Source organism: Cygnus olor, chromosome 9, assembly GCF_009769625.2.
Source record: "Cygnus olor isolate bCygOlo1 chromosome 9, bCygOlo1.pri.v2, whole genome shotgun sequence".
In the NCBI taxonomy this organism is placed as follows: Eukaryota; Metazoa; Chordata; class Aves; order Anseriformes; family Anatidae; genus Cygnus; species Cygnus olor.
The window spans coordinates 12178302-12204617 of record NC_049177.1 but is presented as its reverse complement, the minus strand read 5'-3'; the positions used below and the strand labels follow the sequence as shown (position 1 = coordinate 12204617).

General features: G+C 40.9%; 1 protein-coding gene across 1 annotated transcript; it reads right to left on the bottom strand.

The window, feature by feature from the left end:
- Positions 1-283: 283 nt before the first annotated feature.
- Positions 284-25195, bottom strand: FAM168B (family with sequence similarity 168 member B). The gene is made up of 7 exons (XM_040567485.1): positions 25026-25195; positions 18472-18552; positions 14914-14997; positions 9743-9885; positions 8538-8715; positions 7090-7219; positions 284-5472 (listed from the first exon to the last, which is right to left on the bottom strand). Exons 2-6 carry the CDS (start codon positions 18539-18541, stop codon positions 7107-7109), a joined length of 588 nt encoding a protein of 195 aa, XP_040423419.1. The 5' UTR covers positions 18542-18552; positions 25026-25195; the 3' UTR covers positions 284-5472; positions 7090-7106.
- Positions 25196-26316: the final 1121 nt, after the last annotated feature.

The window sequence follows — 26316 nt, the reverse complement described above, 5'->3', positions numbered from 1 at the left end:
TGCTCAAGATTTGTCATCTCTGAGACAGCAGTGATTGAGTATGAAGCAAACGTTAAACATTGTGAAATTTTACATCTGTTCCATTTTCTTCTCACTACGTTTTGTTAGTCATCAAGAAATCTGAGAAAATACCTTACTTCCATATTTTACTCTACTTTGATCGATCACCAGATTTCATTAGTTTAAAGAGAGCTTCAACATAACATACTGCTAACCAGCAACAGAATCTTTTCTAAATGGATCGTGTCAAAGGCAGTAAAAAAAAAAAATCAAGACCCCACAATAAGCAACACAAGTCAATCTTTATTGAAAACTGAAGTATTAATACATAACAATTCTTGTTACAATAAACGTGCTTTTAAGAATTTAATCTGAGCTCATCTACTCATTGAATTGCATAAAAATAAAAAAAAAGTATGAATTTTCACAATTGAACTGGCTCAGAATGGAATCTCCACTCTTTGTGTTGATGCAATAGTTCAATGCAGGAGTGAGTGATGCCTTAAAACTTATCTTGGAAGACAACATTGACCTAAACTTAAAAAAAAAAAAAAAAGTACCAATACAACTGTTCGTAAGACAGTTTTAAAAAAAGTCATAAAAAGGAAACCTGTGTCTATTTCATAACAAACATGGAGAACTATTACTGGGGCCTCTTGTACTTCCATTGCATGCACTCACTTTTCCAAGTCTTAGACATGAGGGCAGCCAATAATAGCATTACAATTAAAAAAAAAAAAAAAGAACACAACACTAACAAATCCATTCTACTTATAACAAGTCTGTACAGCAGCCAGCTAAAAAAGCTTTCCCAGTTTGCCTGCTAAGTGCCCAAAAGTCACAACAGCTTCGAAAAGTCATGTTTACTTTCTTGATGTTGAAACTTCAGAGCCCGTAAACTGTTTAGATCTTTTGTTATTTTTTAAATCACAAATGGACCCTTACGACCTCTGGAATTAGATGTTTAAGTGTTGTATTCAACATACAAAAGAAAAGGTTTCCTCTTCCCCAGATAAACGCTGTTCCTCTTCCCTCTCTTCCCTCTGCAAAACACACCTTACTTTCTCTCAACATGCCCCCTAAGCAGAGGTGCACACAGACTGCTGAAAGAGTCCTCACTACTTCTGAAAGATCTTTATCCTTTGTGAGACTTGATACACAAAACAATTCTAACTTTGCTGCAGTTGTTCCTTTTAATTAGCATTTACCTCATCAAATCTTAGGATTTCTGCAAGAAGCTTAGAGTTGATATAGTATTAGAAAGCTAACACTTTATAGGAGAAACAACCTTAATGAGCTTAAATCTTCATGTCTTTTGAACAAGTGTTCACAAACATTTCAACACGAGGATTAATCGATTGCTTTTGATCCTCTGCAACTGCTAAGGTCAGCCAGTGACACCTGCTGGAGAAGACCAGACATGGATCATGCCTATTTCCTACCAACTACAGCACAAACCACATCCTGGGCAACTGCAAATTACAATTTCACAACTACAGCGTCCATCTGCCCTCTTTCCCCCGAGTTCCAGCTGAAGCATTACTATTTTTCATGTTCCAAACACGGGAGTTTCACATACATGGTATTCACTATTCTCTAGTATGACTTTAAGCCTAGAGTTAAGTGGTGGTATCGGATTGCTGTGCTTACCTATTCAAGCAAAAATATGTTCTAAATCCAAATTAACAGTGTATAATACTGTGCTTAAGCACTGGGGAGTGATTCCAAGCTAACTCTGACCATTTCTTGCTCAGATACCTTAAGTGGCTACTACCCAAGTAGAAGTGAAGCCTGAACACTCCATGAAGAGTAGTCAACGTTGAGTACCCTGGTATACAACTCTGTACCATGAAATATCCTCAGACAACACTAAGACATTGTGGTACTTACAGTTTCTTTTGTTTGTTTTTTTCCTCCAGTGGATGAAGTGATATGAGGAAGGACTTCAACTACAATAAAGGTGTTTGGTTTTTTTTTTTTCCATCTATCACTGCATCTAAGCATTTAACTTGCATAGTACACTCAAAAAGAAGCTTTCATCAACAGCATTCCTGTACGTCTCCTAGAAACTTCAAACAGGAGATGGTTACAACAAGCATAGGCAAGATCTAGTAGTAAGCTCTCTGTTCTCCTTCTTATCGTTTGGTTAATAACCACCACACCACAGACTAGGGCTACAAGTTGTAGGTGCCAATTACTAGCCATTTTTATTTTGCTGCTGCTACATTTAAAAGACATTTTCATCAGTTATTACTGACATAGGGAATACCTCAGTCTTTAAAAAATACTTTATCTAAATTCAACACCTGAAATTTGAATTAAAAAAAACCAAAACACTACCTTGGACTTCTCTCTGTTATTGCTGCAAGTTATCTTCAGTTCCAGGTTTAAAGTAGTACTTTTTTTAATCATATAAAGCTGCCATAAAAGTTTTTTGTTTTGTTTTTTAAAGAGAAGCTTGATCTGAAATGTCTCTACTGCACTAGCTCTTTTCATTTTCCACGGAGCTCTAGTGCAAACACATACTGCGTATTTATTTATAAAGGAATTCTAAATAGGGAATGTTATATAAAAAGCAGGAGAGAATGTTTCATAAGACCCTCACTGTGTAAACGCCTATTTAACGATGTACAATTTCCCCCGCCGCAGTTTTATATCCATGCTTTCTACTATTTGCAACAAAATACCATTAAGATAGTTATATATACACATATTCCCCTCCCATTCCCCCCACCCGGCCCCCCCGCACTGTGCTTTTGGTTAATTCCCATATCAAACTACTGGAGACATGCTCCACCCTCCCAGTAGATTGTAACTGATCAAAACTGGGAGGTGTGGTACCTTTTTAAAAAAAGGTAAAGTTTCCCCCTTGTGGATGAATCCCGTAATGCAACTTAGAAAAAAAAGTGCTCAAGTAAGTGAGACTGCCTAAATGTTATGGAATATTACACAGAGACCACTTCGAAGATGACATTTAGGAATCTGAAGTTAGAGCAAATATACAGGATGTTATATTAATTCCTTAGCTATTTATCTAATGCAGCATTCATGAAAAGTTCTCTCCTATGATTTTCAAAGCTTTAATTTATAGGGTGATGAGACAGGAGACAGCAAAGCTTTGAGCTTGTTCTTTATAGCTTCTCCCCAATATAGCACTGGTTCACACCTCAACTTTGTTAAAATCATGCTAAGACAACAAAAATGTCACACTCTACTAGCTAAACTGAACAAATGGCCTGTATTAATGTTCAGTGTACTCTCTGGCACACCTGACTAATCAAAGCTGCAAACCTACAACACAAATGGAATTGTTAAACAGACTTGACCAAAGCAGTACAGATTCAAATGGGTTGTCTGGGGGTAATTTTCCGCTCCATATAAAAACATATGGAAGTCCCTAAGCTGCTGTAAGTGCTCATGAGTAAGGTTTAAAGTACTTATTTCAACAACATCATTTATGTTAAAGGCATTAGAAATAAGGGGGCTGTCCACTGGCAGTCATTCTTGCAAAATAATCCTAAATTTTATAAAACAAAAAGAAAAAAAAGTTAAAAAAAATAATGGAGAGAGTGCTTACTGTAAAAAATAAAGTTACTGAAGGCTCTACCCACCAACGGATTATCCGGTTCACAAGCATCCCACCAGGGCAAAGTACTGGAATGGAAGCATTAAATCAGCACTGATGTTACCCTGATGTACCCACCAAGTCTGTAGAGGAGCAGAACACCCCAGAAAAAATTAACTAGATACAGAACTTATAAAAAATAAAAAAATCATTTCTGAATGGAAACTAACCTACAGGAACAATACAGCCTGACATACCTCTGTGTAAACGCTTAGTAGGGAATAACATTTTATAACCATTTACTGCATAATTTATTGCAGGCAGAATGTCTCCAAAAAAAAAAATCGCATCTTTCCGGAATCATAAGCAGGTTTAAGAAAAACCTTAATTTTATGTGCAACATTCAAATTAAAAAATTTAAAATCTTCCCCATAAGAATTTTGGAATACAAATGGGTTCTAAGGCTAGCCCTTTATCACCACAGCATTTTTTGAGGTACTTTTTAAAAAAAATTGAAATTGCAAGAAAGAATATCAGAAATGACTCATTGCAATGAAATTGCTAATCTGCAGTCAGTCTTATTTTACGTGCTTCCAAGTGCAATTTAGGAAGTAAAAAAAAAAAAACACTAAGAAAATACATCAAAATGCTGTAACCACTGAATGGCTCCTACTTCAATAACAAATATTTTCAGGAAAAAAATGAACTATCTGAAACCTCTATATTCTGGTAGCCCTATTACAGCATATCTACAGTCCATACTGCAAGTAGCTAACAAGGAAGTTGTGTTAAAATGATTTGTTCCCCTTTAACATACTCATCAGGCACACAAGCTTTCCTCGGGACAACATGCAGCTGAACTCCTCCTGTTTGTAGTAGAAAGATCTAGCATTTCTTAAATTTCAGGAAAGCAAGCTGGGTCAACTGCACATAAGTTTTCAACTGACTACAACATTGTTTAGGAAAAACAACACAGATTTCCTGAATTGAGAACTAAAAGAAAGTGTTTTTTCTATCAGCCTGTGTGGCAGTCTCACTTTAACACATCTTGCATCATATCAAAGATAGTACTGGATATGTATCTCCCCAGGACATGCAATTTGTTATGCAGGTGATGTCACCTCCTACTATTCCCAATAGCAAGTTTTGCCTCAAGGAAGTTTGCTTTATTTACTGGCACACACAGCATTACCTTTATCATTTCATTCTGATCCTTAAGAACATTTGTATAACACTGAATTCATATAATGAAAGTGAAAAGGTATGAAGTAAACTAATTGTGTGTGGGATTTCTACAGTTTTTCCAGCTTTTTTTTTTCTAGTCACTCCAATTTAGTAGTTGAATTTGAAAAGAATATATCACTAAAAAAAAGTGCCCCTTGTAAACTGGCAATTCCATCAACCCCAAAAAGGTTGAAGCACTATCTAATGTATCTTATGGTGGTCTACAAAGAAACTCACTTTCATGATTCTACCTTTTAAGACCCTGCATACATTACAACAGTGCATTAGTGATACAAATTGTAAAATACTTCTCGGTTCCTTTGGATTTGCATATGATGGTTTTTGCATCAGTCACTGCAGGTAGATTGAGCAAGCTTTGTTTTTGTGTTTTAACATGCATTTGACTAGATATGGATCAGAATAAATTTATACTCCCTTTTTATCATTATAATTAGCTAAAAAATTGCAAGACAGTCCACAAAACAGGATTTGCTTTAAGACTAACTGCTGGAGTTCCAAGATGTAAGATATGCAGCACTGGAAAATCTTCAGTGATCAGGAATTAGTAGTGTTTAGCCAAGTGTTGAAAGCATTCAGAAGAAAAGTCCTGGTTGGAGGCATGAGGGCTTCAGCACCAACTTTTAAACCTCAATTTCTTGATTGCATATCTCCCATCTTCAACCCTATATTAATAAAAAAAAAAGCAGGAAAGATGCTCAATTATATGAAATACTATTTGAGTGTGGTAAAACATTCCAGTATTGCATGCACCACAGTTATAACACACAACAGAAATTAAGTATTACATTAGTGCTACCCCAGTGATTATCCACTAGAATCTATAGGCTTCTAGGTTAAGAAGTCATTACATTTATTTTCTCCCATCATCTTCATTCCAGCTTTCTGTCGTCCTTAATAGTTTTGCCTAAGTAGAAGGCGTAATATTAAGAAGTTGTTTTATGTCCAATTAAATTACCAGCAGTCATTAGTTTAGACAGAGAAACTCTTACTTTTTATACTCATGTAATAAGACATTCTTTGATGAAACAAGCTTTTGCGTGAAACATTTCAGATCTGCATACTGCTACATAGCATCACAGCTATAGTGATAGCTATAGTGAAACAATGACATTACACTACTAACTCAAAGGGCAGTCACTTCACAGAATCACAGAACGTTAGGAATTAGAAGGGACAGTGACAGATCATCTAGTCCAATCCCCCTGCCGGAGCAGGAACACCTGGATCGTACCACACAGGAACGCATCCAGCTGCTCACCAGGACCCCCAGGTCCCTTGCCCTTTTGCTGCTCTCCAGCAGGGCAGTCCCCAACTTATACTGGTGTCTGGGGTTGTTCTTGCCCAGATGCAGGACTCTACACTTGCCCTCATTACATATCATTACACATCTCCCCGCCCAATTCTCCAACCTGTCGAGGTCCCGCTGGATGGCAGCACAGCCATAGAACTAAAAAAACAAACCATAAGCTAAACTGATTACAAGTGAAAATTTCTGGCTCAAGTTGGTCTGACAAGTACTTGATTTCAAATTAAGCTGTCGTCTGTTTACGCTCAAGGAAACAGGAGCAAATATGAGGATCCCCAAAACATTAAGCTTGGTGTCAGTTTGACACACATTACATTCCCCAAATCCCACCTCATAGCAGATTTCAAAATTAGTTTCCTTTGCTCAAAACGCATGGTCTAACTTATGGTCCGTACCAAAACTAATCTTTCCATGGTGACTGCAAGAAGCGTGAGCTGAAGTGTAACGCAAACAGGGTGAGTATATGAAATTAACTCAAGATTACCTATTTGTTTCAGCAGCTTGTGGGAAAGACTCACATTCACAGCAAGGCAAAAACATTTATCTGGCCTTACATATTTAGCCAATCCCTAATAAATGACCAAGTCACGCATATTGCTCTGTTCAGGGATCACAGTACTGCTGAATTTGGCACTTACCAAAGAACCAAAAATATTAAAATACGTGGGCCTAAACGCATTCAGAAAGGCAAACTTGAGGCTCATCGTTTTGTATTCCACAATCATGCAGCATGAAAATCTAGGTAGTTTCCTAAGATACAGACCACTGAAGAAGTCCCACTAGCTTTCTCTCTTTTGCAGAAAACAGTATTACATAAGCAAAAATTTGTGCATTCTAACTACTAAAATACTGTAGAGGTACCCCAGATTGCTTACCTTCCGAAAAATCTCCCCAAAAGAACTGCAGTGCTGGTATTTATTAATAAATAAAAATAATAAGGATTAATTGCTTTCAGTCAAAATCAGTAACTTACACTGACTGCCGGGATGATCACCACTGTGGGGGCACATAACTATAGGTTGGTGTGCCTGGAGCCCGGTATGTGGGCATAGTAACTGGATGAGGGGCTACTGGAGTTGGGGAATGAGTTGTCAACAAAGTACCTAGGATGAAGAGAACATTTTTTTTTCAGTAAGCACAAATTCTAGTACAGGAAAAAAAAATACAAGCAGAGTTAATTAAAAAAATATAGCTTGCTCATCTTCTGATTTAAAATTATCAGCATCATTTTCCTTCAAATCCTCTTCCTTCAAATCAATCTTCCTTCAAATATTTAAGCACAACCATCATTTTGATATTTAGTCCAATGCAAAGATACTCATTACTCCAAAACAGCTCTAGTAGAAACCCTGCAACATAAGCATATTGTTCACTGGAAAACTTTTTCCCACAGCAGGCTTTACATGCCAGAAGAATACTTGATAGTAGAGATAACTTGACTGAAAAATCAGAATAAATTAGTCGTCATTTACATTAGTACAGAAACAGGTTTTTACAGACTAAGGGGGTTCAGAAACAGTCTGAGATACCAGGATCTTAACAGCCTTACTCTGTAGTGCTTCGTAAGAAGAGTAACAAACACCTGGGATAAGCCTGCCCACATGCAAAACTGAAACAAACTCTAAAGTTAATTCAGTTTGTGACACATTGCTTCCCTTGATTTGGGTATTCCTCAAATTAAGTAAGTTTGATAAAGCCAGAACCTGAAAACAAACTCATGGTGCCCATTTTTTAAATGACTGAATTGCATGTCATTTCAGTGAACGTGGACATTTCTTGGTGAGTTGAAAAGCACTGAGTAACAAAGCACAACACCCCCTCAGTGAACAAGCACAGAAGAGTCTAGATATTGGTTTAAAAACATCTTCTCCAAAGCACTAGAGCTAAAAGAATGTGGCATTAGGCAGTAGGCATCCCTAACCATTAGGTATGACAGAGGACCCGCATGCAGTGCAAACACAATGTTATATTTCAACGTACAAAGAAGATCAGTGAAGTAAGGGTCAGCTGAGAACATTGTGTTTTGCTCAGCCTTTAGAGGTTGCTGTCTTCTACTAGGTACATAGAAGAAGAAATCAGACTCTACACATCGATGACAAGCAAAGGATGCAAGAAGATGTGAAATTCCATACATATATAAAGAACAACCCTTTTACCGTAATACTAATATCAGAAGTAATAGTAATATCCCCATCCTTAAGAGGTGGTCAAAATATCACTGGACAAGTAAGCAACCTGATCAAGCAGGACCCAGTTTGCAGACACTGGCCTGGATGACCTACAGAAGTCCCTTCTAATCTCAGCAATTTTATGGTTCTGTGTAGCATGTCTCTGGCATCACATTTTTGTAATGCAGCAATGTTCTGCCTCAACTGAAGGAGAGCTTCATCAAGAAAACACTAGGGTTTTAAGTCCACTTACCTGCTGACATTGCCATAGTAGTCCCAGCCACCATCCCCATAGTCACACCATTTCCTCTTGGTGGCGGAATAGGAGCAGGATACATAGTTGCTGGCATGCCATTAGGCTGCACAACTGTGGTGTGGTGAATTACGTGGGGTGGTGCTGCATATAAAGGCTGTGTGTAGTAAGTGCCTTGCTGTTGAGAAAAAAATAAATTAAGCAATTATTGTGTATCTGGTGAGGAAAATAAGCGTTGTTATCTTTCATGAATGTATCAAAACACAAAAGCTTTATTCAAAAAAAAAAAAACACAATAGATTTACAGAGTAGAAGCTAGAATACTCATTTCAGCTATTCCAATTCTGTTTCATTTGCAAATTTGGTAACATTTAGTCCCTTGTTTTAAGGCATTACTGTAACATTCAACAGCAGAGAACAAACTAAGCTCTCCAATGCTGACTGCACCTTCTGCAGTAAGGTCTCATTCTTCATTCATTGTTTCACATCTTTTCATATATTAATCCGTAACAGAACTCATTCTTTCACAACTATTTATTCAACTTTTTTCAATTAAAGAACCAAAGGTTTTTAACAAATCCAAATACACTAAGCAAACTGGATAAACCCTGTTAGATGCTCATTAATCCCTTTCAACTACTGTGCATGTGCCAAGCAAAATTTCCTCTACAGAAAAAAGCACCTACTTTTCTGCTAATAGTATTTTGTTGAAGTGTCTTTATTCTACCATTTCTAGTAGTTCAACACTTTGCCTGTTGAAATAGTCTCAACAATTTTCAGTAGTTTTTAAACAGATTCGTTAACTCCTTGAATCGTAACAAGAGTCTTCCTAAAAAAAGATTAGTGTAAACCTATGACAATTTTTGACAAAATGAAGTCATGATACGGTAGTTACAACTTCCAGCACTCATTTTTAAAACTATTGAATCTAGTCTCTCTTCAAGGACTTAACATTTCATCAGTGAGCACAGAGCGACCGTCACATAAGAAGGAACACAAAGGTGGTGTAACCGTCACTTAAGACGGAACACTAAATTACTGCATTAAAAATCCTCACCGTCGTCAACTGAAAATTCTCTCCAATCATGAAGGAATAAAATGCAAAGTAAAGTTCACAGTTCAACCAGGCATTACAATGTAAACAAAACACTATCCAAACAGACATAAGACAGTTTTTTTTTTTTTTTTAGGTTTTGTTCATTTACCTGTGCATATGGATTCTGCTGTGGATAGGCACTTCGAACTGGGTACACAGCAGTCTGATAGGGATTCGGTGACGAAGAATATGGTGGGACTGCACCACTAGTAGGTGAACAAGATACTTTATATGGGGTGCCTGGTGTATAACCTGAAACAAAGGTAAATCTGCATTAAAAATACGAAAAACAAGCGTCAGTACACTGCTTGTGAAGTCGGGGGTAACAATTTTCTTAATTTCTGAACTCCTTAACTTTCACGTGAGTACTCAGTAGCCTAGTCTCAATACCCACACACAAGTTATATCTTCTATACAGCACTAGTAGCAGTCTGTTTGTAACACGACTGTCTCAACTAAGAATGCAGAGCTACTGTATTTTTGCACCAACTTGCTTTTCAAATCACTGGATATAGGATAAAAAAATGTGGATTTGGATTTTAGTAGTAGCATTATTGTTAAACACTTGGACTCAGCGTATCAGAGGGCATTTCTCTACAGAAGGATCTGGCATGTGTTAAGGTCAGACAAGTTTTCAACACACCCCAAATTGTACTGGCAGATGATAATGGGTGGCTAACATGCATTTACCTTCTGTAGAACATGAAACAGCACCAGAATAACAATATCAAATACCAGAATTTTGTAAAGAGCCCAAGATGGCTCTTCTCTCTGAAAAGAGAACTGGGACACAATCTTTAACATCCACTTCAACTAACCTCAACCTGTATTTGCTTTCTGATATTTTCTGAACTGGCTAAGATAAGTATGAAAGACCGTACCATTAAAATATAAACACTAATTCACTGCAGCTGCAAATTAGACTTCAAAGGCACTTGAGTATCTTTAAATCTACTTTTGGTATATTTCGGATACAGACATACCCTTAATAATCATTTAAAATTAATTTTATACATTACAGTAAGATGACAGATGCCATCAGAAGGATTTTTTTCACTCCTATTAGAAAGGCCCTAGAGTCAGTTTGTGTTGTACATGTCAAGAACTGCTCAATTTTCACAGGGATAAGTAGCAACTGCTGGTCATACCCTACCTAAATACAGGTGGTTTTTCTGTAACTCCTTCAGCCCTCATCAGAGGCACTGTCTCCAGATAACAGATGTCAGGGCCTGATGAAGGATGGAGGATAGCTGTGAAAAGCACCGCTGCTGTCACAATATGCTGCACGTTACTATCCCAAGATTACACCATGATTTAATGGCCAGAGCGGGAATACAAATATGTTAGCAGCAGCATCCAGTGGTAGTGACATTTAGGATAGTAAACAAGAGCCCTGGCCTCTTCCAAGAAAGTGCCTGTGCTATGCTGAAAAGATCACAGAATCAGGATCACAAGATCTCAGGTCTCATGCAGGCCCACCCTGCCAGAAAACGCAACATGCACAGAAAAGATTTCTATTTACTTGGAATTGTACTAACCAGTACTAGGACAACACAAAGAAGAAATACCACTTGCTAATTACAGGAAAAAAAAATGAGACTACCAGAACAGAGAGTAGGTCAGCTTTAAAAACTGTGTCTGGGATGTGCTGGCTTCAATATAGAGAACAGACCAGAAGCCACATAGCATACACACAACACTCATATCTGTGTCGTGAAAAAAAGAGTCTGTGCAGACAGCATGATCACAGGTGACCTTCATTCTTTTTGCAGAAGTCAAAATGCTGGACACAAAGCATCGCTACTGAACTACAGCTACACTACAGTCAAGCCGCTCTCATTCTAAAAACCCTCCAAAACACCTGTACAGGCAGTTTAACTTTCATTATTCTTACAAAGTGGTACAAGGGTATTCCGCCTTCCTACTTCATTTTTTTCTCCCTTTCAGGGACCAGAGATCTTAAAAGTAAAACACATGGTTATACAAATACACAGAAATTTAAGACAGACACCTGTAAAAACAGAAAGTATGCTTTCTGAACAGCAACGACATGGCACATTCAAATGTTATTGCATGTTGTGAAACTACAAGAGCCTTGATTCTGCAAACAAGCAGTTACGTAAGAAAAATTAAGAAACAAATCCCAGCTGTTAGGACAAAGAACTGAAAGCTGTTATCCACCTTAATTAGAAGGTCTCCACATTTTGAACTTCAGTTTATCATTTGAAGAGTAGCTAAGAATTAAACCTATTCTTAGCTCTGAAATAAAAGCTTATTTTCTATTCAACAACAACAATAAAAGCTCTAATAGTATTAACTTTTTGCACATCTTTATTCCTTTTCCATACAAGTGAAAAATTTCTTAATCTTCCTCTGGTATATAGCACAAGATCTATTCTAACACTAGTCAGTGCAAACTAGTCTTACAAAACAATTATTTCTAACAAGTCAACAATCCTCCCCAGGAAGGTTCAGAATCAGTGATTCAAGAAGTAGCTGTAATTTCTTCCTCCCCTTATAGAATCACAGAATCATTAGGGTTGGAAAAGCCCTCCAAGATCACCTGGTCCAACCACCCCACCATCACCAATGTCACCCACCAAACCCTGTCCCCAAGCACCACGTCCAACCTTTCCTTGAACACCCCCAGGGACGGTGACGCCACCACCTCCCTGGGCAACCCGTCCCAACGCCTGACTGCTCTTTCTGAGAAGAAATGTCTCCTCATTTCCAACCTGAACCTCCCCTGGCACAACTTGAGGCCACTCCCTCTGGTCCTATCACTAGTTACCTGTGAGAAGAGGCCGACCCCCAGCTCCCCACGGATTCCTTTCAGGCAGTTGCAGAGAGCAATGAGGTCTCCCCTGAGCCTCCTCTTCTCCAGACCAAACACCCCCAGCTCCCTCAGCCGCTCCTCACAGGACTTGTGTCCCAGGCCCTTCACCAGCTTCGTAGCCCTGCTCTGGACACGCTCCAGGGCCTCGATGTCCTTGTAGTGAGGGGCCCAAAGCTGAACACAGCACTCGAGGTGCAGCCTCACCAGAGCAGAGCACAAGGGGACGATCACCTCCCTGGCCCTGCTGGCTGCACTATTCCTGACACAACCAGGATGCCGCTGGCCTTCTTGGCCACCTGGGCACACCGCCGACTCGTGTTCAGGCGAGCATCCATCAGCACCCCCAGAGCCTTTTCCTCTGCACAGCTTTCCAGCCACTCTGCTCCAAGCCTGTAGCGCTGCAGTGTCACCTGCAAACTTACTGAGGGTGCACTCACTTCCCTTACCCAAGTCATCAATAAAGATATTAAAGAGCTTGGGCCCCAACAACAACCCCTGGGGAACACCACTGGTGACCGGTCGCCAGCTGGATTTCACTCCGTTCACCACCACTCTCTGGGCCCGGCCGCCCAGCCCCTTTTTAACCCAGCACAGAGTGTGCCTGTCCAAGCCATGGGCTGCCAGCTCCATTCGAAAGCAAAAACTGCAAGACGATTTGCGAACTGCAACCAGTAATAAGACTGCAACTGCCTTCATTTATGATCAAAAATCACAGCTGATCATCAGCATAGCTATAGGAATCATGATGATATATACAACGGAGCACAGAAGGCAGAAACACATCACTAAGTTAATCTCAACCGTGAAATGAAGATAATACAGACTGGTAATAAAAGCCCACACAAGGTTTTGATTCTCATGCTAACAGGTACGTCCCCAATGGGAACTGCTCTCCCCTGAACTCCACTCCTGAAAAGTTAAGCAATCCAGTACCTCTAGATCTGATACTTGCACATAGGCAATACCCTATCCAAAGGGCAGATTTTTTTTTTGAATTACTCGAGCTTACAACACCTATCCGCTTTCCTCCCTTAAATTTGTGATTGAAGACAAGCCGAAACCAGTTCTGCACTTGCCTTGCCTCTATGCAAAAAAAAATGGACACACAGATTGTACTAACGAAAATAAGAAGGCTCTGCAGACAGACCTTTCAGATTACTTACTCTCTCTTGCCCTCAGTAATTGCTGCCCCACCCTTGTATGAAATCAAAACAGCAACTTACAGCCTGCAAAGAGATGAGTTTCTAAGGACTAACATCAGTCCTCCTTGTCATACAGAGTCTGACTGTAAATAAATAAATTCTGTTTTCCTTTGTGGAGTACAACAACCATGTTTTCCTTCACCATAAGGTATCCTGGACTCGAAGGTACAGTTGAGAGCGAGATTAAGATTCAGGATTTACTGGAGTCTCCTGGTAGTTAATGAAATGCCACACATTACAAACACTGAATTTCAATACTGCTAGCAGACTTCCACAACGTAAATTTCACAGTGTTAAGTAGCATCCTCTCCTATCCTTGCATAAGTTATGCAAGGGCATTCAGGGCCAAATTTGGATGTGTGCATGTGTTATCTCTGAAAAATTGGCATAACACACATGTGAAAGTTCTTGAAGATGGTCCAAATCTTCGTTAACAAAGCAATGTAAGGATTTCCTTAGTATGCAATAATGCCATAGAGAATACTGTTCTATCAAATATGTGCCTCTAGTTTAAGTAGAAATTAAACAGCACCCATTTCCATTTTATTTCAAGCATTAGCACATCAAAATCATCTTCTGTTAGTGAAAACAGAACTACATGAAAACAACTTAGATGACTCTTTTCTTTCTTCCATCTCCTTTCTAGGCTCATCACGTTCCCTTTCTCTTAACTAACAAGCATGCAAGTGTAGTTACCTAAATCATTCCCCAACATCCACTACAGACAAAAGGGTTTTTAACCAGCAGCCAGGCTTTTCCAGGCTGTCAGTTTGTGCAAGACAATTCTAAGAACAGAAAGAAGGCAGTAAGCTGAATGTGGAAAGACATATGATTAAAAAAAGATGAAAAGTAACTGGTTTTGGAAAACAACAACAAAACAAACAAACAAAACATTTAACAGACAAGAATCTGGAAAGAAGCAGTAGGATACAAAGGACACAGAGTCAAGAAGGAATCAGCGAGGGGAAATGCAATGTATTTTTTAAGTATCAACCTGAAATATAGAAACAATGACTAAGAACTCAGCTTTTCCCTTCTCTGAAGGTGAAAGCGGTATGACACGTCTTAAAACAAGATTATACTCATTTTAATTTCTCAGATGATTCCTTATGAGTCATATTTAAAATACCGTAAAACTTATCTCACAGTGTGTTATTGTTAGCACCAACAGCTTTTCCTTATTCTTGGTTCTAATAACTTCTAAACTTCAGGTTATTTTTTAGACATAACTATTACACATACCTGTTTGGAAGGTAGGATTTGCTCCAGGATACATATTAGGGGAATAGGCAGGAGCAGCCGCTGCATAGCCCATTGGGAAGCCAGCTAGAAGAAAGAACATGTCGAAGTTATTTTCTAGACTGACTGCCAAGTCTAACTACAACTTTATTCTTCCTGTACACCCTTTAATTGAGACGAGCTAGCAGATGGCCTTCAGTCACACTTCTCAACTACCAGGCTGTTCTTCTCCCAGGCCACCTGAAGCTGAATGCTAGGTGAAGGGGGCAGCCAAGGAGTCACAAGTGCCATTCTCCCTTACATCACTGTTTCAGCATACCTTGATGTTGTCCAAAAAACTCTTATATTAGTCAGACAGCAAAGTTTTGTGCAACTATACAAAATTCTCAAAGTTGTATGATCAGATGAAGAGATACATCTGGTGAAAACCTCTTTTTCACAGAAATAATGAAATCGCTCAAAGTCAGAGCAACTCTGACTTCCCAGGTTAGAGAGATCACAAGTAGAAAGTACAAAGCAACCTTAAGCAAATCAAAACGCTTGCTACATTCGATACAGATTAGTTACTACACTAAGGTATTAAGCGCACCAGTTTAAGCCCTGTACTATGACACTCAACAGTAACAGTACGTGATTCACTGGGGCAATGGCATAAATGGTAGGTAAACGTTTCTACATCAGAATTCGAGAACCACTATGGCTAAGCTAACATGATACTCTGGTCTACACTTAGTATCAACACAAACTTTTCAACATCTGCAGATATAAAGCAATGACTATTCACCTCATCACCCTCATGCTTAAAGCTGATAGTTCTAAAATGCTACTCGGATTTGAATGATTTCTATTTTCCCATAAATCCCAGAGACTTTATCAATTACTCTTACAAAAAAAAAAAACAACTTAACTTGGGACTATAAATATATATATCCTAACTTAGCTCTGTACAACACTCTGCAAACATATCACGTCACATACAATTAGTCTTATCCATACTGACTGCCTAAGAAAGGCATTTTTGTCTTGAATTTTAAGCCTAATAACACACCCAAGTCATGACAACTTTTCAGAGTATACACAGCTTGGAAGTTTTCAAATTCACAACCTCCTAGTAAAAGGTTTTCATACAGTTCTACACCTTACTAAACTGACGTCACATCTGCAACACCATTTGTTGTCCAAGTTTTTGGTTCTCCATCCTTTCTTCACAGGTTTAGCTCCACAAATCAGAGCACTCTGAGCTGCTCAATAAACACGTAATTTACAGAAAGTGCAACTATGCCAAAACTATGTAAACTACGCCAAAACTATGTAAACTATGTCAGGCAGCAGTTTTAATATCTAGAAAGAACTTTCATCCACATGAGAACATTTGGATATTGATTCCTTGCTACTGTAAATTCATCCAACTACCTCAGATAGGTGTAGTACAATATAAACATCCATTAAATATGCAACAGCTTTACAAACACAGTGCCTTTAAATAATACATTCCTCCTAGCAATATGCTCATTACTTTCTATTACCATGCAACCCACGTACATTCAATTATCCTGAATGGAAAATCTGTAGTTTCTACGTTAGAAGAGGCAAGAAAAGGAGACGTAGCCACGTGACAATTAAAAAAATAACCCTAAAATGCAAATCTACTTTCCATTTTACAGAATGTTTTGTGTTTATCCCATGGCCATTAAGCATGAACCAGACAGTTCAGTAAACTGCATCAGTGTAACAGGATAGAACTAACTGACAAAGCTGAATTCAAGAATCAAGTTTCTGTAAACTGACTGAATTCTGTAGGCAAGAATTTTGAGCCATCAGCTTGAAGCATAGCATTTAAGGCACTTTTATAATGACTTGACTTACATTCCGTGTTTTTTAGTTATGACAGTTTACAACCATGCAAAGACTGGCAAATACACATACAAACACACAATTACGAGTATCTGCACCAAATAAAAAATTAGTTGTAATGTTATTTAAACTGCCATTTACAAATCTGCAATAGTACATTTTCCTAAGTAAAATGAAATACTACTTAGATCAGACCAAATGACAACTTCAAAGCAACACGTAAATGGTTATAAGTAGAAATGAAACCCTGATTAACGTAAATCTGCATTTAGAAAATGAATAGAGATAAAAAAAACAAAGTAGTATTTCTGTAATTTGTAATAATTTTTATAATGCTAAAGAAATACTTGAAAGATCAATTACGAATATAGAGATAAGTGTACTGTAACTGACATTAATCAGTAAACCACTGGTGCTTGCTTTACTATAAAAGTACTCTAGCCCATGTAGCTGATTAAAGATAGTTACAGAGAAGATGACTATCCTGCAAGACATATAGTTACACAGCATCGGCTCTACAATTGATTACTGCACCACTTCAGTGACTCAATAGACTTAAAAATGTTGCAGTTTTTCTCCTTACCAATACTGTAGGAAAGAAAAAAAAAAAATCAAGGAAGCTACACTAATTTGAGGAGAAAATAAAAGTACCTGAAAACCAATAAATAAAAGATACAAAAAATTAAAAGGCCTTTCCGCGATCAAGTCAACAGTAAAGAAAATTCCTTTATACACTAGTATCTAGAATGAAAAAAAAAAATGGAAAAGGAAAAGAAGAACACCAGGACACTACCTAAGTGGAAACACAAATTTTAAAACTGCAAATAGCAGGAGGAAAATACAGTACAAAGATTATTAACATTAAAAGTGCAGAATGACTTCTAGTTCCAACAGAGACATAAACTAAATCACAGGACAACCCTCTTGTAAAAGCAATGAAGATCTACTTGGTTACGATACATAAAATCTGCGTTGAAAGATCCTCTAGCCCCTCTCAGAAAGGAATAATTCACTTACCCCACACACATTACAAATAAAGACTCTGTCAGTCAAGAAGCACAGCATTTGAAATGCCTCACAGAGGTACACAGTCCTTCTCCTCAGCCTTCTTGGAAAGTTTTGCCCGTCCACATCTAATTATCAAACTTCTGAATTATGGGGACATCAGAAACCAAGCCTGCTCACACCAAGCATTAGTAGATAGGGGGAGGGGGTGGCAGGCACACACACACACACACACAAGTACACAGTGAAAAACCTGAAACTGACTGAGAAGCAAAAAAATAATCAAGAAATACATTTATTTCTCCATTTTCAAAGCACTTTTTCTTGGTCTCTGTTTTTAAAGCCATTTTCTTGGTCTGAAGTTTGATGCTGTGCATCGGGCAGTCATCAAGCAGATTGCATAAACAAGAATTACAGGAGAAAAAGGTTAACAGTATAAGCCAACTAGAAGCAGAAATAGATTGATTCCTCTTCTTCCAGTGTGTAGTTATTTGAGCTCCTAAAATAAGTTACTTTGCGAGAGATAATAAATTAGAAATAAAACTTAGATGACTCTTGAAATCTCACTTTTTAAATCAAAACAAAAACCCTCAAACATAACAGATTACCATACAAGCCCACTCATAAGTGACTATTTCTTGATTACAGAGAACAATATAACTCAAGTTTATTTAAATAAAAATACAAAAAGAACTGAGTTACCTGGATAACCAATTCCTTTGGCATTTGCATAGGGAACCCCAGAAGAACCAGGGCTATACACAGGATTCATGATTTCAGTAGCTGTACAAGGAAAAAAAGAAAAAAAGACTTATTTACTTAAGTACAGGGAAAGTTTGAAATCTCAGCACCCAAAATGTAATTGGAAATGGAGGAAAGTGTATTGGGAGGAAGAAACAGAAGAAAAAGCAGCAATTCCACTGCTTATATCAGCATTAAAACTGTAGATACTAGTAAGACAACCATTGCAGAATTAAGTTTCAAAGCATCAGTAACTCTCACTCAGCTGGAAAATCTCTAGAATGTAACATTCCCTGTTGCAGAGGATGCTTTCAAAATATTTCCATCTCCCTAAAAGCTCCCCTGTGGTGCACAAGTCCACAACACACTGTAGGAGCTCAAACTCTCCTGGACTTCTCTGTCTGTCATCTATTGTCCATCAGCCACCTGCCATCTCTCGATGCTGGTTTCCCCATATTTCCCTTCTTGAGGCATCTAGCCAAGGGATACAAATACTCGTGTCTATTACTACTGGCACTCCAAGCCAGGGACTCCAATCCTTTACCGGCACTAAATTCATCCACTGTCAGCAGCCTAAGTATTAGAGAAGTGGAACAAGACCTTCTACAATTTGACAGCTCTCTCTCTCAAATTTATTTACTTTGTTTATTTGCAAAGATCTTCAGAGCATATAACATACGTGCATGGAGTCACTACTGAATTGTGTGTTCACACACCAAAAAGGCACCTATCATTAGCATGACAGGCAGGAATAAAACCAAACCCACAGTTTTAAAACAGACCTTGTATGTAAACGCCAAGGAAAGTAAAATGGCACTTAAGACGCTTCTTAAGATTTTCTAGTAAGGCTGTGTACTTCTAGGAATTACTGCATGAGAGCTCACAAGGATGCCCATCACGTGCCTCTATTAGAGTACTGTTTGCAACTACTGTTCTAAAATTTTACCAACAAAACACGTATTTTAACCCAATTATCTTCAATCCTCTGATTTTCTGCAAGTATTTACAGATTTACAGTTTCTCTCCCTGTAAGTGCCAGTTTTTCACTCCAAGTAGCCTCTGATGCCAAGACAGGAGCGCACACTGACACCGGACTTTGAGCTGCACAGTCTCACTTACAGAGCTGCGTGCTACGAATCGCGCTGTTTAACAGTTTTGTAAATAAAGTTTATGAAGCAAAATAAACTTTAGAATTACGCTTTCACCTGTTTAGTTACAGACCGTGGTACAGCAGGAGTCTGTGTTAAGTCTATCACCACGGCTGCCCTGATAAACCCACGTTAAGCGGCTGCATAAGCACAAGTAGCTTGCTTTCCAAAATGAGTAGCATTAAAATCAGCTCTATGGCAAGAGTTTTAGCGGTACCTAATAGACAAAGGAAAAAAATGTGCAAAATTAGGAAATTGGAAAGTAAATGCTTATGGGACGCTTCTTACCAAGTTTCACAAAAAACTCGGTCTCCACGTTAAGAGAATTACAACTGTTTCTCAGACTGCCCATTAGCAATACTAACTCCAATAGAATTGCTTTCATTTTTTCAGCTTCACACCAAATTACTGTATTGATAGTATTGTATCAAAATGATCCAATACATTAAAAATGAGTTAAAAACTAAACCACCTGCTCTTTACATTGCGTAATACCAAGAAAGTTTCCCTGGACAGTGCATTCCTATCACTGGACCAACATGAAAATGCAGTTTGACACAAATCCCTTTGGAAGTGCTCTAGAGCAAAGCAGTCTTCAAGTGTAAAGCATTATTTTCCACTGAAGCACACGAGAGTATTAAATCTGCTGTACCTTCACTAACAGGCATATTGTGCTGGTCTAATACATCACTGTACAAAGATTGTTCTCCCCCCCCTCCCCCCCGCTTTCTTTTGCGTATCATCCTTCCTAAATAAGGACTCTCATTTACTCAAAATTTTCCAGTCTACTCCCTTGCTCTCCCTGTATGTGCATCTCGTTTGTATCTTTGTTCCTCTTTCAGTGTTGAATTTGTCAGATTTTTGCCTCTGAACTTACATGGGAGGTTCAACCTTCAATCCAGTCCCAACATTTCCAAATTGGGGGATACGTCTCAAGGGAAGTAGATAATGCCTTCCACTTAAAACTAAACAGCACTCTCCGGCAAACCCATATCACTACAAATACCTCCCTGCAGCCCTCAGCAATTAGAAGAGAAGATGATCCTGTGAGCCTGCCACCATCCTGAATGACAAGACAAAGCAAGAAAGAAAAAAGACTGGAAAAAAACAGCAAAAGCCTTCTGTAAATATTTGGGTAATATAACAAAAAAAAAAAAACAACAAACGAACTACTAGATGTATTAGCAGTCAATGACTGCAGAGAACACAAGGACATGTTCTTGGGGACAACTTAAAGCCATTCAAAGCTTCAGATTTGAATACAGTGAATAGAAATGGTCAGGCAACTCATCAGACTAGGAAGTGATGATTAAGAGAAAGGAATTCCAGCTAAGAAAGGTGAAAAAAAAAAAAACATGGCATTAGGAGCCTGCAAACTTTTACTGGAAAAAAAAACAACTCAACTTCTACTTCAAATGCATCCATACCTGGAGACTTACACCTGCTCCCTCACCCGTCAGCACAGCCACACCATGGGCATGCACACGCACACACACGTGCAGCTGCAGAGGTATGTGAATTTTACCACTATTGCTTTCACTCGTTATTGTTCAGCACTGAAATACAAGTAGACATCCAGCCATGTACAAAAAGTACTTACAAGTTTCTATAATGCAGACAAAACTTCAGATCCAATTGCAATTAAAAATAATTATTTTCAGGTCTTCTCTGAAGGACCCAACATGTGTAAGTATAATTATAGAGTACTACCCAGTGGTTGCAATCATCCCAACCGGACCATAATTTCACTTGGAAGAACATCTGTTATATTGAAATACGGAACCCTGCAGTCCACTCTTCCGTAATGCCTCAAGTCCACATCAAACGCTAGGGAAACTAGGATAAAGTGAACCCAAAGCAGCGTGGTTTTCAACCTTTCTGTTGGCATCCCCTCCAAAGCATTCTCATGTTAATGCCTATGTAAAGAAGCGTCTGCAGTGCATCCCCTGTATATAAATTGCACGGAGTCAACTCTCTATAAATTACCCAGTCACCTCTTTCAGCTGAAGTGAAGGCAATCACATTTATTAAAGATGCTCTGACTAAAGACTTGGAAAGCATGCTTGGGAAGTACAAATGCTTCACCTTCCATTCTTGCCAAAGACAAACAAACTCAGGTTTGACCAAGCCTGCTAAATCTCATCTTGGGACAGATTCCAGGACGATCACCCTCCTTTTAAATCCATGTTTCAGGAAGTTGAGCACAAAGGCCGACTGCCTCTAGCGCTCCAAACTGGAGATGCTTTTGCGTATCAGCTTTCCTGCTGTAGTCACAGTGTGCACGTTTCTATGAATTTCTGCTTTTTAAAATTAGTTTATAAAAATGCATGAAAAAAAACCACAGACCAATCAAATACTATAAAACAAACTGCACGTTTTTTTTCCTAACAGACATTTTCTTGCTACTTATTTTTAAAGTCGTGCAGAAAAACTGTTGAAACAAGATCTACTGGTAGTCATTTTCTGCTCATTTTGTCATAATTCCATCACAACCGTTCAATAAGAATCTCTCAAATAAGTAACTAGCCTAAAGTACTGTGCGTCCATTAATGTTTTCATTCTCAGAAGTTAACCGGACTCGCATTAAAACATTATAGTATTTAACATCTGTCCATCCTTGCATACTTTTTCAATGCTGTTTGCTATGAAACTGTATAAAGGACCCAATTTCCATGTATATACAACTCCTTATTAGGCAAAAAGTGAAATGCCTTCTTAGCAATCTTCAATTTTACCCATTTGATTTCTAGTCAAAGCTTAAAGAAGCAAAAGACAATTCCTAAAATTCCAGTTTTAATCTAAAAAAAGTCACTTCTGCTCCTAAATAACAAAGAAAATAGTTCAGCACAGTCCTGCTCTTCAAAGACCTGACAATGATCATAGACTCAGTTGCACTAATGTCTGTCAAGACTTCAGCCACTGAAGTCACAGAATCACCAAATACCCTGGGTTGGAAGAGGTACACAAGGACCACCGAGTCCAACTCCTGGCTGCACAACGGACCACCCAAAACCTCAACCCTATGTCTGAGAACCTTGTCCAAACACTTCTTGAACTCCAGCAGGCTCGGTGCTGTGACCCTGAGGAGCCTGTCCCAGTGCCCGACCGCTCTCTGGGTGCAGAACCTTTCCCTAACACCCAGCCTGACCCTCCCCTGTCCCAGCTCCATGCCGTTCCCTCGGGTCCTGTCGCTGTCCCCAGAGAGCAGAGCTCAACGCCTGCCCCTCCGCTCCCCTCGTGAGGGAGCCGCAGGCCGCCATGAGGCCTCCCCTCAGCCTGCTCTGCACCAGGCTGAACAAACCCAGGGACCTCAGCTGCTCCTCGTACGTCTTCCCCTCGGGGCCCTTCCCCTGCTTTGGAGGCTTCCTTTGGATGCTCTCTAGCAGTTTGATGTCCTTATCCTGGGGTACCCAAAACTGCACATAGTGCTTGAGGCGAGGCTGCAGCAGGCCAAGCAGAGTGGGATGATCTGCTGTGTTCTCTTCCTACCAATTTGAGAAAGCTGAGACATCCACAAAGGGCTAACTAAGCACCAGTTCAGTGACAGCGAGTGAGCAGGACGAGCCAGTGGCAGTACAGACTAAGGTTTTCCTCTTCCAGGCTGTAGTCCTACAGTTGACACCTTTGCACAAGTTCCCAGGTGAAGGAAAAGACAAAGCTGGAAAGATCGTTTGCACGCATTCCTCCCCTGCTCCAGCTACAAGATCTTCTTTCCATATGGGAGTAAGAATGACAGACCTGCAATCATCCTTCTGTAACTACACTTTTTTAAGACTAAAAAGGAATAAATTAACACTTCAATCCTTTCTGATCAACAACATTCTCATCTATAAGTCTATTCTACAAGTGGTTTGGGATTTTTTTTTTTTATATTTAATTCTCACTTTTAAATACCGAATAACAGAATTGGAATAACCGTACATTAACAACAGCACTAGTTATGCCCAGTATCAACAAGAGCAGATGCAGTATGAGTACATATTCAAGACACAACATAGTTAGTTCCATAGATCATTCATTAATAAAACCAAAAAACAACAAAAAACCGTACGTAAAACTCAAGATTCTGCCGGCGAACCAACTTCATTTGTATGTTAGTGGCATTGTTCTAGTTTTCAAAAAAAATCCCAACATTACCGAAAGCTTTTTACTTGGAGAAAAAGAAACAACACCACGTTAACTAAGGAAAAAACAAACAAATGGCCTAGCACTTCTTGAAGGCTGCAACTTCTGTTATTGCTATTGTACAAGAGAATGACAGTTGCCAGCTCCAATCCTTGCATCTCCAGCACAACTTTCCAACCATGTATTCAAATATTTTTGTTTGAAAGATGTGGAATAGTGCATCTGAACTGTCAATTCAGTGAGATTGAGAACTTAGAAGTCTGTGTATTGCCAAAATTAGGGTAAGTTCAGCGATAATGAGAAGTAAATAAAACTCAAACCGGAAGAGTAGAAACGCAACACACAAAGAACCATATTCATAACATTTTGGTTAAATCTGCAAGCTCTGCTTCTTGGCAAGTTATTATCCCACAATGCATTGTCGTTTTGTGTCAGTTTATTCCATGTTCCTTTTGGAAAGCAGATGAAGCTGTCAAAAGTTCCACAGAGAGATGGAATCTCAGAAGGCCCCGTAACTCCTCCTACTTTCTGACCTGCAAGCTGAAGTAGGTAATTACTCCCACAAAAACGACACGTCGGGAGGTATGCACCACACGAGCATGGGAGTTCTACGGCACTAACAATTAGACATCTTACAGTGAAATCGCATTAGAGCAGACAGAAAGTCTAGTCAAATTAGGCAGCACGCACAGGGTAACTGACCGCTCGCAAACGGCCTACATTCAGCCCTTCTCACGCCAAGAGCTGCACGCCACCGCTCGTTTCAGGGCCGTACGCTTATTTAAGGGCTGCCGTTCCCTGTGTCCCACAGCACGCGTCCCACCAGCCGGCCGCTGCTCGCGGGGTCCCTCCGCATACCCCAAGAGACCCCGCACCGAGCCGCGGGCCTGCCGAGCGCCTTCCTCCTCCCCCCCCCACCCCCTCACAAAGGTGACAGGGCGACGGCAGGACGCGCCCCGGGGCCGGCACCCGCCGGGACCCGGCCGCCACCGCCGGGCCGGCCGCCAGCCCCCGGGCAGGGCCCGCACCTGCCGCCGGACCCCCCGCGGGACGCCCCCCGCGCTCCCCCCGGCCCCGGCCCCGGCCCGGAGCCCGCCCCTCGGGCCCGCGATGGCGCCGCCGGGGCGTGCGGCCCGCCCGGGTAGGCCGCCGGTGCAGGCCGCGGGGCGGGCCCGGCGCGGAGCGGCTCCGGAAGCCGCCGCCGCCGCCCGCGGGCGCAGCGGGCCCGGCGCTGGCACTCACCGGGCTGCGGCGCTGCGTGCTGGGCCCCGGCCGGCGCGGGCTGCCTGCGGGGCGGGGCGGGGCGCGGCTGCGGGCGGGGCGGGGCGGGGCCGGGGGGGGGCTGTGGGGGTGCAGCGGCCGCCGGGCGGCTCCGGCTCCTCCGCGCCCGGCCGCACCGAGCAACTGCGCACCGAGCCTGCCGCGACGTCACTTCCGCGCGGGGGAGGGGCGCGCACCTCGCCGAGGGGGCGGAAGCGGCCGTCACGTGCGCGGAAGGTTCCCCCCCCTCCCCCTCTCCTCCCCTCTCCTCCCCTCCCCTCCGGGTGCTGCCCCCGGCACGTGACGGCGGGCGCCCGTTTCCCCCCCCCCGCCGTCGCCGCCGCCATTTGGCTCCGCTCCGTGAGGGGAGCGGGGGCGGCACTGGGGGCCGCGGTGGCTGGCTCTGGGCTGCGGCTCTGTGAACGCAGCGGCTCTGCCCGGGAGCTGTGTGGTTCCTCAGTGGTTTCCGCCTGCTCAGAGCACGCCGGTCCGTGGCGCTGCTCAGAACGGCTGTACCGAGCGGGGTACGGACCTGAAGCGGATTGAGCGGTGCAAACATAAAAGTTTTTTGTGATTTTCAGCCGGGGAGCTCTTTCACTCCCCATCTTCCAGCCGCTGGGTGAAAGTCAGCCTCGCAACCTTCAGACCTGTTAAGTTCTGACAAGGTCATAGTTTGAACCTCAGACAAAACACTCAGATTTATCTCCAAAGGTCTAGAGCTAACCTTTTCGTAAAGCACTAAGCACCTGCTGAGGATAGGACAAGGCAGCAATGTGTGCCAGGTGAATTTTGCCCAGAGACGCCAAAGCCCTGGCCAGGCAGAATTCATCTTGTCAGCCTTTAAAAACACAACGTGCAAAACCACGTGTGCTCGTGGCAAAAGGCACAAGGGATATTACCAGGAAACTTGCTGACCTTGTTCGTCCTTCTGATTATTGCCCCTTACTGATAATTCAGGCTGGCAGCAGTGAAATTGCTGAGAGAAGCCTGAAGGCTGTCAAAAGGGACTTCAGGGGATCAGGGCGGTTACTGGATGGAGTGGGTGTGCTGGAGGTGTTTTCCTCCATCCCTTCAGTGGCTGGGAGGGATACTGAGCAGACCTGGAAGGCCTGGCTGATCAATACACGGCTGAGAGTCTGGTACCATCACAGCAATTTTGTGGGTTTTTTGATCATGGGGAGGTTTACTCAGCACCTGGCCTGATGGCTGCCGATGGGTCCCACCTATCCCAAAGGGGGAAACGGACTCTAGCCCGGGAGCTGGCAGGGCTCAT

Bases quoted from the DNA above. Each gene is read 5' to 3' on its own strand.
- FAM168B (XM_040567485.1), bottom strand. From the start codon at position 18,541: ATGAATCCTGTGTATAGCCCTGGTTCTTCTGGGGTTCCCTATGCAAAT. The intron at 9,886-14,913 runs GTATGTGTAATA...CCTTTGTTTCAG, and splicing joins AAATCCTACCTTCCAAACAG to GTTATACACCAGGCACCCCA. The intron at 7,220-8,537 runs GTAAGTGGACTT...TCTTCATCCTAG, and splicing joins TACTATGGCAATGTCAGCAG to GTACTTTGTTGACAACTCAT.